Here is an 18,578-nt window from a genome sequence, read left to right on the forward strand (position 1 = left end):
TCACCTCAACAAGGGACAGCCTTTCACCCTACCCACAGCCAGGCAGACACTAACTACAGATGCTTTGGATTACGCCTGGGGAGCACACATGGCAGGAAAATGTATTCAGGGCAAGTGGACCGCAGTTCAAATGCATCTTCACATCAATCAAAAAGAGATGTTGGCTGTACAAAATGCCCTAACAGCTTTCAAGGACCTTCTGCATCCAGGACAACTATTATTAAAGACAGACAACACCACAGTTATGTGGTACATAAACAAGCAAGGGGGCACTCATGTCTTATCCCCTATGCAGACAAACCATGACCTTGTGGAACACAGCTCTAACCTGTCAAGTTCATCTACAGGCACAATTCCTGCCAGGAAAGAAAAATACTCTGGCAGATGACTTAAGCAGAAACCTCATGGATCCTCACGAGTGGAAATTAAATCCACACGTATTCAGCATGATAACACAGAAATGGGGGTGCCCAGACATAGATCTTTTTAGTACCCCAATGAATTGCCAACTACAAAAATTCTGCACAAGGATTTATCACACACAAGCGTGGAAAGTGGATGCACTCTCGTTCAGCTGGAAAAGCCAAAAAGTTTATGCCTTCCCACCACTGCCTGTCCTTTCAAAAGTGATCCTAAAAGCCAGACAAGAAAGACTACAGATGATCCTGATTGCCCCAGACTGGCCACGCCAGCACTGGTACCCAATCTTAAAGAACTTAGCTCAAGGCCCACCATGGATTTTACCTCAAACTCCACACCTTCTGACTCAACAAGACAATCAGATCCTGCACAGTCAGCTCAGAACTTTAAACCTGGCTGCACGGCAGATTCATTAGTCAAGCAGACAACACCACTCTCTAAAGCTGTTATGGATGTCATTTTGGAGGCCAGGAGGCCTAGCACCAGGAAATCTTATTCAGAAAAATGGAAGAGATTCTGTGCCTGGAACCAGGCTCAAAGCTTTGACCCTCTTGTCCCAAATATCCCTCAGATATTACAATACTTGACTGAGATGCTGGACAAAGGACTATCTTTTTCATCCATTAACATCCACGCCTCTGCCATCTCGGCTCATTACCACACAGATCCTCCTATTTTCTCTCATCCATTGCTAAAACAATACCTCAGAGGGGCTAAAAACATAGGACCGCCCCAGAGAGCACCAACACAAACTTGGGACCTCAATTTTGTCTTGGAAAGACTAACCTTACCTCCTTTTGAGCCAGCCAATTCAGCAGAATTAAAATATATATCATGGAAAACTGCTCTGCTACTGGCAATAACCTCAACAAGAAGAGTCTCATAGTTACAGGCACTAATAGCAGTGGAGCCTTTCATCATTTTTCACCAAGACAGGGTTTCTTTAAGAACAAACCCTTCATTTATGCCTAAGGTGGTATCCAGTGTGGCTCTTAACCAAACTATTCATTTGCCAACTTTTTATCTAAATCCGCAGAACAAAGGGGAGAGACTCCTGCATTCCTTGGACATACACAGACAATTACGTTTCTACTTGGACAAAACAAAAGCTTTCAGAAAAACTGAGCAATTGTTTGTAGTATATGCTGTAGGATCACAGGGAAAGGCTATTTCAAAGCAGAACATTTCAAAGTGGATAGGACACTGTATTCGGTTCTGCTACACACAGCATGGGAAACCTGTACATAGTAACATTAGACCACATTCCACCAGGGCAACAGCCACTTCAACTGCCTACCTTAGAGGAGTACCTACCAAAAGTCATCTTGGAAGCTGCAACTTGGAGTTCAGTGCACACCTTTACCAAGCATTATCACTTGCCTCTTTATTTTAGATCCAGAGCTGGCTTTGCCACTGCAGTGCTGCAGGGCCTCATAGCCACCCCAAATCCTCTATAGAACCATCCACCCTAACTCAGCTTTGGGATTCAACCCAAGTGTAATGACTGCAGCAATGAACACGATGAACATAGTACAGTTTTGTACCTACCATAAATGTAGATGTTCAAGTGTCTTCACTGCTGCAGTCCAGGTTACCCACCCGCCATTTTTAGCTGGGACTTATCTATACCTTTCAACCCTGTACTACCTATGTGGTGTACTTGCTTGTAACTGAAGGTTTTGTTTTTACCTTTATTGTATGTTTTATTACCATTATGTATTGCCTGCCTATTTGGGGGCACCTGACATCTGGGTCAAGAAAAACTGTAGAAAATGGCGTCGGCTGCATCTTATATACCCCTGGCGCACTGCCGTCAGGGAAGAAGTGACAGCAACTAAAGCCGGACCAAGACTTTGGAACTCTGGCCGACTGCGGGACCACCTGATGGTAGGATAACCCAAGTGTAATGACTGCAGCAGTGAAGACACTCGAACATCTAAATTTATGGTAGGTACAAAACTGTACTTTCTTGTGATTGCTCATTAACTGGGAGAAGTCTGCTTTGGTCCCAGCTAAAACTATTGTATTCATCAGGGTAGAGATGAATAGTCTTGAAACCTGGTCATTTCTGCCTCAGACAAGGACCTAGGAAGTCATACACCTGGCAGCCTGAGTGTTGGTCCAGTGGAAAATCCAAGCTCCTCAGTGCCTATTGGATCTTGTGGGGCAACATTTTTCATGATACTGTTTCCCTGCTCAAGGATGTTTCTTTAGCTATCGTGTCAAATGTATCTTTTGTCTGTGTAGAAATACTGTCTAGATGTAGTTTCAAATGGTTCCCTCTTCCACTTCCATGGTTTTACCCTCAGAGAAGCAAAAGGGTCCTCATTCTGAAACCACATTCAGACTCTAGTCTAGAAGAGGATGCCCTGTTCTGTTCAGATTCAATCTGGTCCCTTATGGAGTTTCCCAAAAGCTGTCTGACTTGGTTGGATTTATATTTCATATGGGGAAGATTGAACAGCATCTGTATAAAGATTTTAATCTCCTCGAGTGTCAGGAGCACAGGTCTCAGCCATTCCTTCAGAGATCCAGGAATCCAAAGCATACCTCTCAACGTTATCAGAATTTCTCAGGGGTTGCAGATTTTTGCTTCATATTTTTGGGCTTTCCCTCATAAAATGAGTGTTTTATTTCTGGCAAATAATTGAGGATTGAGGTCAATAAATAATGACAGACATTTGAGTTTCAAATTTTAGAACATTCAACAAATGCATGCTAATGCAAAACCTGTTATTCTAACAACTTTCTAACTTTATAAGGGCAACATTTAAAATGTGTCCTTGATGTTGTGCCTTTACCCCCCTTATTTTGGCTTTGTCCAGAATTCTTGCGCTAAAAGGTTGAGAGGTACAATACAAGAATGTACTTGAGGTTGCATTTCTAGAAATGGACTCAGGGCTGCCTGCAACAGCAAAGCCAGGTAATTTCTAAAGGGTGCAGGAGCAACACAAGACCCCTTACAATGACCTTGTTACTATCCCAGATTTAGCCAGAGTTTAAATAGTGAGAGAGAAATGGGATTCTAGCTAAGTTTGTCAAGAAGGTATATAACTGTGCAGTTGTAGCAACTAGAGCCATAAATTTAAAGGCTCACGTGCTAGGAGGCTTTCTTAGACATGCGTAGCATATGGCTTGAGAGGTTTGAAATGAGTCCTTCCTTGACAGACAAAAGTAAGCTAAATCTGGAAGACTGAGCAAGCTTACCATAAAATGAGTGGACATGATGCAGTAGTGGCTTTCTTCTTGGCACATTAATACTGCTACTACCGATTTGGCCAGTGACTTCCATTTACTTGGTGCTCTTAATTAAGCCAAATATAAAGTCATGCACTTCAGTATTTCACTGGTAGTAGGCACAAAAGTTTTAGCTAAGTGGAGATAGGGAGCTACAGCTTGTTATCTTGCAACAGTAAGTGATAATCCTTCTCTTAGATAATAAATAGCACTACTACATACATGCTAAAAATACTAGCCACAAGAGCTTAATGACCATTGCTTAAACAATAAAGCAGATTGTATAGCTGTAGATTAGATATACAGAGAAATGAGACACAAAGAAGACTAAAAAAGTTAAGAACAATGGAGTAGCTAAATACATTTTCTGTCTAAACTGGATAAATAAATTTAACTAGCTTAAAAGTGCTAAACTCTTACTTTACTAGTTCCTGTAAGGTGACTGGCAGAATTTGCAGATAAACTGACAGGGAATTTGTTACCTTAGTATATTCCAAGCTAAGACAAGACCAGTCGCAGCTTTCATACTCATTTCAAATAATCACTTCTGTTTTTTTCAGGTTATTAGTTTATTTTAGTAGATTTATGTTTTCACAGCAAAACTAATTAAAGCTGTTCTGCCATCTGTAAAGGACAAGGGCTTTGTTACATTAGCCTGAACACAATAGAAAGCAAAAGTACATAATAGAAGTACCAATACACAGGATCTCAACAAACATTAACTGTCTGCACTGTAATATCTGCTTTCATTTCACAGTTCTTGTCAACTACTTTTTTGAAGTGCACTGTGATTACATTTTATGATCTGCTAGCACTGGAGTTTTTCTTGTGATTCTTCTGCTGACTCTTTGAATGACCTTAATGCATATTGTTTATTGGATACATCATGTGTACGATATAAGAGTAGATTCATTCCTGCTTTTAATAATGAGAATATACAGCAATTTTCAGTAATGGTAGGTAGATGCGGTGGTGGTGCTGCGGTAGCGTTGTCACCTCACAGTAAGATGTTGTCCTGTTCGATTCTCAGCTAAAGCGTCGTCTGTGTGGAGGCGTGCGTGAATGGGCATACCTTTGTTGAAGGTTGTGCGTCAGGGCTGGCAACTCGGTACGTAAAAATCTACTGCCAATCATTAGCGGACCGGAGTTCTGCTGTGGCGCCCCTAACTGGGAAAAGCCAAAAGATACAACATCTGCTAGCACTGGAGGTATGACATGTTACATTTTACATTTGAAACAGTAGATTCATGTATTTCACTTTTTCACCCCCTTTCAGATTTACAGGAGAAAAAGATCACAAAGTTACGCACACTTTGTAGATGAAATGTGCAACTTCTTATGTAGCGGAGCACCATTGGTTTTCAAGATAAATGGCCAGGGAAGACAAATGGCTTCTGAGCGTCTAAGTTACAAATGCCTTACAGATGCTACAAGAGGTATAATCGTGGGAAGCGCCCAAACAAAAAGGACACTTTTTGTGATGATGCTTACAGGGAATCTGCCTCCCACACTGGCATTTTCCCCTCTTGGGTGACCTGAACTCTAGGTAGAGATAAAAATTACAAGACCAAGAAAGTAAATTTAAAAAGAAAAATAACCCTAATGGGGCACTTATCTGGTGTTGCTAAATATTCAGTACAGCAACAAAATGTTCCAGTCAGCTGACAACAATAATTTTTGATATGATGGAAAAAGGAGTTCTGGATAGTTGCGTCTGTATGTCCCTTTATGCCCTGTGTTCTCTGCAGGGAGAATAAATGTGACATATGCAAACAAGATCCTTTTTAAGCTTATCTATACTGTTTGAGTGATGGAATGCTAGGAAAGGGACATCCCTTATGTAGCAAGTACTACATAAATGATATGGAAGGGCATCTACTTTTACTATGAATACTCCTTTGTCACATCCTCCTCCCACTGACAAAATGTAGTACTGACTGGAAATCTAATAAGATGATGATGACGATGATGCAATGTCATTGATCTTTGCTGAAGTATACTTACAATTGCAATAAATCTCCGAGAAGTGGCTGTAATGGTAGTAGTAAATCTTAAGGAACAGGATAAAACTTCCTCCCATTACCCCACCACCACCACTCTATCTTTGAAGATTTCATTACATTATTTTCATTTATTTCTTTTTTCTTTTTTTGGTGGTGTTTTTTTTTCCAAATTCCTTCCTTTGCATTTGCTGCTCAGAAATCTTTCTGTCTGCTGTTGTTGCTTTTACCAACATTATCCTAGAAAGGACTGAATTTTGGCATGGCTGCAATTATTGCATGCTACTGGATTTAATTATTTTTTTAGTATACATTTTTAAGTATATTGTAGTACTTGTTTTGTTTTATTTAGTGTTCTGTGTGCTTAAGATTTTACATTTATGGTTGAAATATGAAATTGGATAGCAGTAACTAGGACAGCTTCCATACATGATGGGTCATATCCTAATTTTTTTAGGTTTCTGTTCTGATTTTATGAACAGCTTTTTATTGTAACAAAGTAGATGCTGATTTACCAAGTTAATTACTTTCGTGGTATATACGAGGGTTTTTCACTGTTAATTTAGATAGTTACTGTCTCAGTATTTGTAAAATGGATGAAGAAATGTATGTATTACTCAACATTACGAAACTTTATTATTTACTACATTTTTATATAGCATTTTTGTTATTACAGAGAAAAAAAACTATCTTGTAGGCTGAGTTATAGGCTTATTTATAAGTAAACACTGTATTCTGAAAGTACTTAACATGGGTTTCTGCATGACCTAGGCAAACTTATTTGCTTATCACAGGCACTCATCCCTTTGGAGAATTCTGGCTCAAAAAAAGCAGTGAATGTGGCATGGATTGTATAAGGAATGATTGATTGTACCAGTCTTCTTCATTACCTAGCAGGTTAGAGACCTATATTTCTTACTTGCAGGGAAGTTGCCATTGTTATGACTTACTGTCACAGGGATGTGTTCTCAAAGGTTTATTGTTACGAGAACTGAGGCAGTGACTCACCCACTGAAAAATGCTGCTGTCAAAGGTCACCACAGCAGGGGTCTGGCTACTTCCATTATTGCCTTAAAAATGTCTCCTTTTTTACATTTATTCACACCTAAGCTTCATAAGAACATGTGCTGCAGGAGACCTTTGAGGAGTGTAGCCCAATTCACTCCTGGTTATGATTAAGTAATCTGATCAGGGAAATGCAGTAGGTAAATGAAGTCTGAGACTCATCCTGTGTACCACCAGAAACATTATTGCTTGTTCCTTGATTTCTGTAGATGAGCCTCATTTGGAACTTTGCTGTTTTAGGCTTGACCTGTGAACTTAAATACCACTCAGCTAGTTGAAAGAAGCAGAAAAATAAACTTCTATAAACACAGAACAGATTTATTTAAAACCAATATCTAGCACTTCGACCACAGCCTTCTCGGAATACAAAAACACAAAAGAACACACCCCTTATATATAACACTTAATTACATCAATTACTTAAATAATTAATTACATAAGTGCTTTCCAATTGCATTCCTTATTCATGCCCCTATGGGCCAAGGTATCATACTTCAAGATAAAGACTGTTTATTTATAATGCAATTTTTCTTTTAAAGCAATCTCATTATTTTCAACAATTTGTTCCAAAACACATGCTTTTAAATGACACAACTCCCCATCATGAAACATATTAAAATGAAGGGCTACAGGACTCTCCATATTATTCCTTCTAACATCTCTAATATGTTCCTGTAGCCTTACCCTAAAAGTACGTTAGTCTCACCTATATAAAATAAGCTACAACTACACGAAATAGAATAAATCACTCCTTTTGTACTATATGTAAAATAACCAGCTGGGGAAAACTTCAGTCCATTAATTTTTCCAAAGGAACTCGATATATATCCACATACAGAACAACCACCACATGGGACAGTTCCATATATGTTTCTCCTTCTCTTTATAATTTCATCAGAGGGCTCAAAATTATTATGTACAACCATATCCTTAATATTTCTTCCTTTTTTATATGAAATTAAAGGATATCTATATAAATTTTTTACCTTATTCTTACCCTTGAGAAGAAAATCCCAATGTTTAATTGCATCCACTACTTCTTGACTAAAAATATTGTAACTCGTTACAAAACAAACCTTCCTATCCCCACTTATCACTGTATCCTTTACCCTCAAGTAGTTATTTAGACTCCTTTGTCCAAAATCTTGACTTTGCTGAAATAGCAATTTCCTCATAGACTGGAGTATAAGATCTTTACTATACCCTCATTGTTTAAATACCAAACAAGTTTGAATCAATTCATGCCGCAAAACATCTGGGTCACTTCATAATCGACTGACTCGTAAAAGCTCATTAAGGTGTAAGGCACAAAGCATATGCATGGGGTGACAACTATTACCATCAAGAAAGTGGGCAACATCATTAAATTTTCTATGGATTTTAGTGGTAATATTTCCAGAACTAACAACTAACTCCAGATCCAAAAATACAACATTCTTTCCTACTTGCAATCCATCAAAACTCAAACCAAAAGATTATTGTTCAGCTCTCCAACAAAGGTCTCAAATAAATTTTCACCAGTTTTGCACAAAAAAATTAAATCATCAATAAAATGTGCTTAAAAAAACTACATTATGAATAAAAACACCTTTTTGATACAGAAATTCAACTTCAAATAAACCCATTACAAGGCTGGCATACCTGGGTGCAAAAGATGCACCCATTGCTGTGCCATGTAACTGATGATAAATACATTTATTGAACTCAAAAAAATTGTTTATTAAACAAAAATGCAATAACTCAATAACATAATAATTCAAAGGGTTAGTCCCTAGAAAAAATTGCAAGGCTTCAAAACCTACATTATGTAGAATACTAGTATAAAGACTTTTCACATCAATCACCACCCAGTAAAAGCCTTTACCACATTTAACTGATTTGACTTTATTAATAAAGTCAAAAGAATTCTGAACATATGATTCTAGTTTTGTTACATAATTTACAAAATGAAAATGTAGCAATTTTCCTATACCATGTAAGAAGTATTTATCTGCCGCTACTATAGGACGACCAGAAGGCTGCTCCATGCTCTTATGAATTTTAGGTAAACAATAAAACTTATCCATAGAGCTGCCCTCAACCTTAAATTTGACCTCTACGTCATGTTTTGTTAAGTAGCCTAATCTCAAGCCTTTTAATAAGAGTCCCTTAAAATTTTCCATAGCTTTATAATATACAGACCTATTTACAACTTTATAAACCCTTTCATCTAACAAGTGGTCCATACACATATTGAAATAATGGGAATGATGAAGCACTACTATTTTCTGACCCTTGTTGGCGGGTTTAATGACAATGTCATGTCTTGTACTTAAATCCAGCAATGATTTCCATTCATTTCTACTAAGATTATATTGAATGTTATTTTTATCAGAAAAAAAGTTTTTTAATTTCTTCTCCAAAGCGTATTTTACCATTACTGAAAATTGCTGTATATTCTCATTATTAAAAGCAGGAATGAATCTACTCTTATATCGTACACGTGATGTATCCAATAAACAATATGCATTAAGTTCATTCAAAGAGTCAGCAGAAGAATCGCAAGAAAAATACATTTCATCTTCATCATCTGATGGAGTAGATAACATTTCTTCATCCTTTTCAGTACTACCATCAAAAAAGTCTACTAAATGTAACTTTCTACATAAAAAAAACATTTCCATTTTTAATACATACCACCCCAGAAAAGCCGTGAGGACAAATTTTAACCCTTTTTGTAACACTGACAGTTCAGTATTGGATAGTTGCACATTAGATAAATTTACAATTGTACCACTAAACTCCCTAACTACAACATGTTCTAAAAAATCACTTGCATATTGCATATCAGTATCAAGTCCTTTTATTATTAAATTGCTGTCCATCTCTGTTGCCTTCATAACGTGTTCTCTTGCCATATCTGTTTTCTCCTCCACGAAAATTGTGCTGGTTAACAGTACCCCAAAAGTTCTTTTCCTTCCAATAATTTGGTTGAGGTAAAGAAGGATATACAACATCCTCATTTTCCGATTCATCTGCACTGTTGGTTACATCCGACGAGGCAAAAGAAACACTCAACTGCTGTTTTGACTTACCGGAAGTACTCCCCCAGTTTCCTGTTTTATTAGACTTTTTAAAGGCTCTACCTGAGCCATAGTCACGAAGGTCCCTTTCAAGTTTTTCAATTTTTCTTGTAATAATATTCTCTGAAGCCCCTTCAAGTCTATTATTTAATGTAACCAGTACTTCTTGAAAACGAGAAGCCACAAGTTCATTTGACAAGGTGGAACAAGAGACAGTGATCTCTTCCTTAAGTTTTTGCTGCTTAACGGCATCCCTTTTTATTAAAATCTGTAACCATTCTTACCCACACTTGTGTGCAGCAGCAATCCACCTAGTCTCAAACTGCACATCAGAACTGTCCGTACTGTTGAAAGGAGTAGTGGGGTTTTTAACGAATCTTAAACCCCTTGGCGTTATATCCAGCTCTAAATAACGTTTAAGACCCAGAATGTTATAATATGCTGCATTTTCCTTTATCAACAGTTTCTCAAGAAAATCTACCTTGTCACGAATGGCAGATGACAAATTAACAGACTCAGGTGAACCAATACCTTGAAACAGGTTAGCAGACCTATGATTTCTGCCCTCTTCCAATATATGTTCACAGGACCTAAACGATTCCATGCTAGTGGCCAACGGACCAACCTCCATGGAACGATCCTGCGTGGGCAAGGGAGCATGTTGGTTATTCGGTTGTACTATACCAGCTGAATCTTCACGAAATATATGTGGTAGTTGCTGCAACGAATCACTGGCCATAAGGAAAAATCCACGATACCACAATTTAAAAAAATAAACAAAAATACCACTCAGCCAGTTGAAAGAAGCACTGTGACTGTGAACTTGCCTTAAGGCTCTTTAGTCAGGTGTAACAAATGTGTTTGCCACTGCAGTTGAGCTGTAAGTGGATGCTTACTAGTCATTCCTCATCCTCCTGTTTCTGCACAGCCTTTATGTTCAGCTTCTGTGAATCTTGTAAGTACAGTAAGTATGCAGTGCTGTATTCTTGTGTTTTACTTGTCAAGTGTTTGGAGATCAAATTGGGAAACACAGGGGGTGGATGGATCCTCCTAGTCTGGCATGTGAAATCACAAAGTATGCCAGTTAGAGGCATGAGCAAACTTGAGAGTGGGAGATGAGACAAAATTCAGAATTTTCTGAGCTGGTGATAGCAGAAGATGAAATTCTAACAGTTACCCACTCTCAGTTCAGCTGGAATGGTAACTAAATATCTGATCTGAAGTAGGCACTTCATTTGTCAGCAACCTTTTGGACACGGATCCGATCTCAGATCCGAGCCGGCAACTTCTACCACAGCATAGATCTGAGCTCCTAGCTCCTCCCTTTACCCATAATCCCCTGCCAACCCTGACTGACCTCAGATCTAGTTTGCCCCATATAACAACTTGCTACTGTGTCCCAGAAGGGAATCATATAAGACAACTCCTACTTAGAATCATATTGGTCAGGGGGAAGGAGGGTGGGATGGTTGCAGACAAATGAAGATACCTACTCAGATGGAACATTATGGTGAGTACATAACTTCTTAATCTGAAGTAGGCACTTCATTTGTCAGCAACCTTTGGGACAGAGTTCCCAGCTACCTGAATTTTGGGTGGCCTTCATGGAAGGATATTCCGGAGCACAGCAGAGCCAAAGGACGCCCTACCTCTGGAGACAACATCCAGTTTGTAATGGCTGATAAAAGTATGGGATGAAGCCCAAGTGGCAGCGGAACAAATATCATCCAAGGGAACCCTAGATCTAAAAGCAGCCGATGTAGCAACGGCCCTAGTAGAATGAGCGCGGACTCCCTGAGGTGCAGGCCTTCCCGAACTCTGATATGCTAAGAGAATACAACTAGCTATCCATCGTGACAGGGTAACTTTAGAAACCGACTTGCCTAAGTTGGTTTTGGCAAAGGAGACAAACAACTGGTCGGATTGTCTATGACCAGCCGTTCGATGAATATAATAGCGCAGTTGTCTGTGCACGTCCAAAGAATGCAGCTTATATTCTCCTTTGTTCTGATAGTTGGGGAAGAACACAGGAAGATTAATAGATTGATTAATGTTTGCTTCAGAAGATACCTTAGGCAAAAAAGACGGATTGATCCTGAGGTAAACTCTATCCTGATGGAAGGCCAAATACGGTGGTTTGACACAGAGAGCCTGAAGTTCAGAGACTCTTTTAGCTGAAGTAATGGCCACCAGAAAGGCCGTTTTCCAAGTGAGGTGTTTGAGATCAACTGTGGCCGCCGGCTCGAAAGGGGGGCTTGTCAAGGCCTGTAGAACTAAAGATAAATCCCATTGGGGTACTACCTCCTTGACATTGTTTAATTACAGTTCACTTGTCAGTAGGTAACACATTCCTGCACATAGTATACTGTCTGAAGTCCAATTATGTATCTTTTTAAAAATAACCAGTATACTGGGGATTATGGGTAAAGGGAGGAGCTAGGAGCTCGGATCTATACTGTGGTAGAAGTTGCCGGCTCGGATCCGAGATCGGATCCGTCTCCCAAAGGTTGCAGACAAATGAAGATACCTACTCAGATGGAACGTTATGGTGAGTACATAACTTATTATTATGCATCAAAACAGCATAATGGAGGTAGAAGGTCAATATTAACATGCATAACTGAAATGTGCAACCTACATTGTTTACTTACAGTTCACTTGTCAGTAGGTAACACATTCCTGCACATAGTATACTGTCTGAAGTTCAATTATGTATCTTTTTAAAAATAACCAGTATATTTATGTCTGGCTAATAAAAGTTTTATTTTCTCCCTTTGACTGCTGATTTTGGGTGCAGATGAAATTACTTGGCCTGATGGGGATGATGCTTTGCCAGCAGATGCCCAAGATCTAATCGACAAACTACTAAATCAAAATCCACTTGAACGACTGGGCACAGGTATGACTTCTTTAGACAACACTGAAATGTGAACGACTTTTATAATTATAGAGTTAATGATTTTGATGTCCTTTTAGAAAACAATGCTTTCTTATTTTGTGTTTATATTTTATGCTGTGGTCACCTTCCGTGGTAGTGCAGCGGTAGCATTGTTGCCTCACAACCAGAGGTTCTACCATTCGATTCTTGGCTTGGGTTGGGAGTGATATATAAAATGTATATCTATCTGTCTATATATATATATATATATATATATATATATATGTATATATGTATATATATAAAATATATGTGTGTGTGTGTGTGTGTGTATAAATATATATATAATTATATATATATATATATATATATATATATATATATATATATATATATATATAAAATGTATATCTATCTGTCATATATATATATATATATATATATATATATATATGTCTATATATGTCTATATATGTAATATATATATATATATATATATATATATATATATATATATATATATATATATAGGGGTTCAGTGTTTTTTTTAGTATGTTCTCTTACATTGAATGTTTTGGAAGGTAGTTTTTTTTAATCATAATGCTTTGCAAGAATTCTGCCGAGTGTGAAGTAGGATTGCCATTTCCCCACTTTTTTGTGATCTCAGAATTGGGATATAATAAGTAGGGGGTATGGGGCAAGGGAAGTTCAGTGGTCTTTCCCCCTTTATAATTTTTTTTATTTTTTTATTTTTTTATTCGATAAATTTCAACCATTTGTAATTGATGTACCTTATGTCAATTTAATGAGTCAGTGATGTCGTGAATAATGATCATATGTGAGTATATGACACTTGGTGATATATGCATATAAATGAAACAGAAAAGATCAAGCAAAGCTGATCTTCAAAAGATTGAAAATACAGCAGTGTATTTCTTTCCATATCACTGTTGTAGTATTCTTCATCTTAGGGCTTTCCTGCCAAGGATAGCCCAACATCCATCCAGTATATCAAAGCCTTCAGCTCTTATAGTCACTGTACCTCACACGTATATGCTCCCTGAAAAACAAAACACCGACTAGGTAAATGCAGATCAATCTGCAACATTAATGGAAAAATGCAGCTGTAAAGTCGATAAGAATGTCTAAGAAATAGCAAATTGTGATTGAGGCAAACAAGGTAGTACTTGTAACATGCACTGGAAGCGGTAGAATGTTTGTGATAGGAAAAGAAGAAAGAGGGATTTATGGAGGTGTGAGGGTTTTTTTTTTAGTAAAAAGATTATTAGAGAGAGAAGGTGACAGAGTAGAAGGGAAATAAAGTTGGTGTGGTGGACTCTGTTATGTGGAAACCAGAATAGTATTAGAAATGAAGGAAGTGCATCACTTAAGAGAAATGGGGGAAGATAGAAATTCCTGAAGAATTAAAAATGGAAATAAAGATAAGATAAAGTGTAATGAGGGTAGAAATGAGAGAAATGGTAAAAAATGTAAATCCTCTATTATATTTTTTTAGAATAGGTATTTCAATCGAATGGCTCCCAAAGTCAGTGATCAATAAGCTGCCTACTAAAGTACCTGAATGTTATTTGTTGAGTCTGACTGAAGAAGGTAAAAATTTAGGTCAGCAGTGGTGTCATTATGTACAACATCCTCTTCAAGAATTCTCTTACAAGCCCATGAGAACTGTGGTTTATAATGTGTCTTACTGGGTAAGTGTAGGTCTACTTCTGTTAAAAAAGCTTTAACCACAGCACTTCATCTGCTTTTTTTGATCCTTTCTTCCAACCAGTTTGTGATTATAAAGTTTTTGCCAAAGAATATCAACACAGCACTAGAAAGAGTAAGGATTCAATAAAGACTAGTGCTGGTCTGTGCCCCATGGCAGCATATGTCTGTACAGTGTGTAGATGTGAACACTCACTGGTACTGACGAATGTCTCAAATGTTAAGAAGAGGAAAGGAAACCCCCTTCCCTTATGTTGGAGGTTTTTTGTATGACACAGTTAAATGCTCCTTTTATTTTAAAATGTGATATTGATGACAGATCCTCACAACTACATTAACAGTAAATTATATGCGAGCGTTTTTTTCATCTGTCCATTGCAGAGTCTTCATCTTCAAGCAGAATATATAGAAAAATACCCACTCTCGTGCCATAGATGAATACATTCTGACTGGAGTCCAGAGGACCTGAGTTCATTGGTGGCACTGGTGTCTTTTGGAGTTGGCATGGGTGAGGTTGGACATATATATCCACAGGGAGTAGAATGGGACCACCATGTGCTTCATTCCCTCAGGAGATGGGCAGTGATGCAGATAACACAGGACCAAGTATTCACCCACCAGGCTGTGAAAATGGTAGGCCTCATTGCAGGTGCATGGGAGTGTACAGTCAGATATGGGGGGTGGACATAGTCATGAATTTGTGGATTATTTAAATAGTAATAACTGGAGCTTAACTTTTACCTCTGATGTTGTCAGTTTTCATTCATTCCTCAGCAGTTGGGTTGGGATCCGACCCAGCCACTTTTTACAGGTCATGGCTGCTGGAAATTCTTGGACCCTTGCCTTACCTATAATGCTGTATTACTTCTAACATGCCTCAGATCTCATTTGTTGCCTTCGCAATTTTTCCACTCCTAACTTTGTGCCAATTGCTTTCTGTTTATCTTCCCTTTTCCTATACTTTTTTCAGTGCATTTCTAATCTACCATTGTTGGTATTTACCTTTCCCCTTCCAATTACCATAGTTGGAAACTCCATCTCTCCTTATTTCTTTCCTTTAAAAAGTTTCTTCTTTATTTTCTATACTATGCATCTTATTAAGATGGACGAAAAGCCTTCAGGCTTTAAAAAGTGTAAACAGAGTGGGCACAAGATTCCTCTTTCTGATGTGCATGATTTGTGTGTCTGTTGTTTGGGCCCTGCTCATTTAAAAGTTGATTGTGAGGTCTGCAAGGCATTTAATCCCTGTGCTTTGTTAGACCACAAAAATAAACATATTCTATTCTGAATGGTCTTCTCTGAATCATTGTCTGGGACTCAACCCTCCAAGCCTGACAAAAAAGAACACAGAAAAAGGCAGTTGGATCCATTTGGATCCTACCAATCTTTTCTCTGATCAGACCATGGAGCCTGCTTGAAAATTTTCAAAAAAGCCGTATCCAAAGACTAAATCTTCAGACCCGTTGGCATTGGATGTCCGATCTGTTTCATCAGATCCAGTAGTCTTGGATCCAAAACATTTACCTCGAACTAGGTTTGCATCCTCTTTGGATTCACTCTATTCCTGAATGCCATCCCTTTTTTTGGAGAGAAGCCGACATTCCAGGTCCCCTTCAGTGGCTTCATCCTTTCATTCTTCCAGGAGCCTGACAGAAGCTGATGTGGACAGGATGATGAAGAAATTTCTCTCGGCACAGATTCAGATGGGAGTTCTCCTGGCTCCTACCCCTTTGCGTCCTGTGAAGTTTACTTGTAGTATACTGCCCATCCCTGCTTCTCCAGTCTGACCCATGATTTCGGAGCTCTTGGATTTGAGTCTTTCTGGACTGTCTATGTCAGATCTGAAGATTGTATCTTTGGCTCTGATACATTATCCGATTGCACCAGCTCAGAGTATGTTGTAGCCAAAGCATCTTTGTTAGATCCGAGGTGTTAGTCAACTCCAAAGTTTTTGCAGCCATCTCTGACCCTTGGAGCCTTGGCATTGGGCAGCCCCAATTTCTGCCTTGGGTGGTCTGCCTTCGGGTCAGAGGGAACCTACAGTCTGGAAGCATGTATTCTAGGCTTCATCGGTCTTCTTCTCCCTGGAGTCCTCTGCCTTTGAGATGGTAGAGAGAGTGCTCTCTTCTTCTGGAGGACAGACTGTTCCACCACCGCTCCCCCCTCTGGATCTTCCCTCTGGAACCCATATGTCTTTGTGCCTTGTGCTTCATCACTCTACTCCACAGGGACAGCCAGCCCAAAGTCTAAAGGTTACCCAGCAGGGTAAACTTATTTCTTCTGGCACTTATCTGTAACATCCCACCAAAGAAGTCCCTAGAAAGAGAAAGTAGTGTAATAGGAGGTACGTAGACTCTCTTTAAGAGTCAGTCACTGAAGATACAGATTTTGATGAGGGAGAAGGGTCCCACAAATCACCACTTGATGATGTCTCCTTTGGAGACATCCTGGAAATCCTCAAGCAAAGAGATGGTTGGTCTACCAATAACCCTTCCCAAGAGGAATCGGTATTCCTTGAAGCCTTTGGGTCTGGCCCATCTGCCTTCTGGGTGACTCTGCCCGCCGATGAACTCATTGATTTGATCTCTAGGTAGGCATGGAAGGAACCCTACTGTATTGAGCAAATCCCCAAGAGACCAGACAGGATCCTAGCACCACAGAAAGGAAGAACGTTTTCGAGCAAAGGAATACCAATAGATGCTATGCTCATAGCGTGGCCAAAAAGAAAGAACTTGTGGAACAGAGTTAATCTGTCCATCCCCCTAACAGGGAGTCCAAGGATATGGACAGATTTGGGAAGCATGTATGTGTTCAGCAACCTTTGAGCTGGGGTCACTGAATTATTTGCACACTTCACTAGATTGCAGAGGGATTTGATTAAAGAACTCTCTAAATTCCTCCCTGGGACCAGTACTTCCAAGGCACATAGCTCTATTGCCTCACAGTTGGCTACCCTATAATCAATCATGAATTCGTCTACAAGGCTCATTTTACATGCGGCTGAACGTACGCCATGGGTAATGGTTTTCGATATTTCCCTTAAGAGGCATGCCTGAATGCACTTGTGTGATTTTTGCGGAGCCCTTCAAGTCCTACTTCATCAATCTACCCTTTTATGGAAGTTATTTGTTTGGCCCTAAGGTAAAGGACCCACTCTCCAGGTGTGAGCAACATGGTAAGATCCTGTCTGCAGTGGGCGTACATTTTTCGACCCCTCAAAGATCCTTCTCTAGGAATCGGTGAGGAGGTCAAAAAATGTAGTTCAGAAAGAACCAGGGTGCTTTCCAAGATCCACATGGAGGTAGTTCCCCAGGGTCAGAGGGAGAACTCTAATGGAAGATGCGGCCTGTGTATTAGCAGCTCACTTGAGACTGCAGGGATTCTGGGTGTTTCTATACTTGAATGACTGGCTCATAATTTGTCTGACCAGGCATCTTCTGATAAAAGCTCAAGACTTGGTACTCCAGATTTGCTCTCATGTACCATCATCCACAATAAATCTTAATAAGAACCATCTCAGACATTAGAGTTTATAGGGGTCTTATTCAAATCAGTATCAGGGACAGCCTACCTTCCTTATTGAGGATACAAACTATTCGATTTCAAGTCACAAAGATAATTTAGAATTCTTCTCTTTCAGCTTGATTGATTCTACAGGCCTTGGGGTCTGCCGCTATAGTTCTAGTCTCTCTAGCAAGATACCATATGAGAATTCTTCAGTGGACCTTAGTAACTTGATGGTCTATTTTGTATCGACCTATGTATACCCAGATCAGGATAACTCAGGCATGCAAAAGTACCTCTCGTGGTGGATTTGATCAGATCAGGTATTACAAGGCCATCCCTTCATTCTCTCTCAGCCCAAAGCTGTAGTAACCATAGACACTTCCCTGATTGGGGGGGCCCTTCTTGGGAAAGACAGTCCAAGGCACATGGTCCCCCGAAGAGGCCGCACATATCAAAGTCCTGGAAATGAGAGCAATACTCCCAGTGTAGCAGGCCTTTCAAGACTCTTTACCTTCTGGGACTATTGCTGTTCAAACAGACAATATGTCAGTGGTATGGTACATCAACAAACAAGGAGGGACCAGAACTTACCGCTTGTGTCGAGAAGTTCTGAGAGTGTGGCAGTGAGTGATCTCATCCAATTGATTACTGATAGCAGTGCACATTCCAGGGAAATCCAAT

At 39.2% G+C, this 18,578-nt stretch overlaps 1 protein-coding gene across 7 annotated transcripts in view; it reads left to right on the top strand.

Moving 5' to 3' along the window:
- The window catches only part of MAST2 (microtubule associated serine/threonine kinase 2), a 2,532,505-nt gene that overhangs the window by 2,306,189 nt on the left and 207,738 nt on the right, over positions 1-18,578 (top strand). For all 7 annotated transcript variants that reach the window (XM_044085935.1, XM_044085937.1, XM_044085936.1 and 4 more), the window contains one exon: positions 12,582-12,683. In XM_044085935.1, coding sequence (XP_043941870.1) covers positions 12,582-12,683 — 102 coding nt within the window. The remainder of the gene's footprint in view (positions 1-12,581; positions 12,684-18,578) is intronic.

Source organism: Protopterus annectens, chromosome 10.part0 (assembly GCF_019279795.1).
Source record: "Protopterus annectens isolate FY-2018-M chromosome 10.part0, PAN1.0, whole genome shotgun sequence".
NCBI classification, from domain to species: Eukaryota; Metazoa; Chordata; order Ceratodontiformes; family Protopteridae; genus Protopterus; species Protopterus annectens.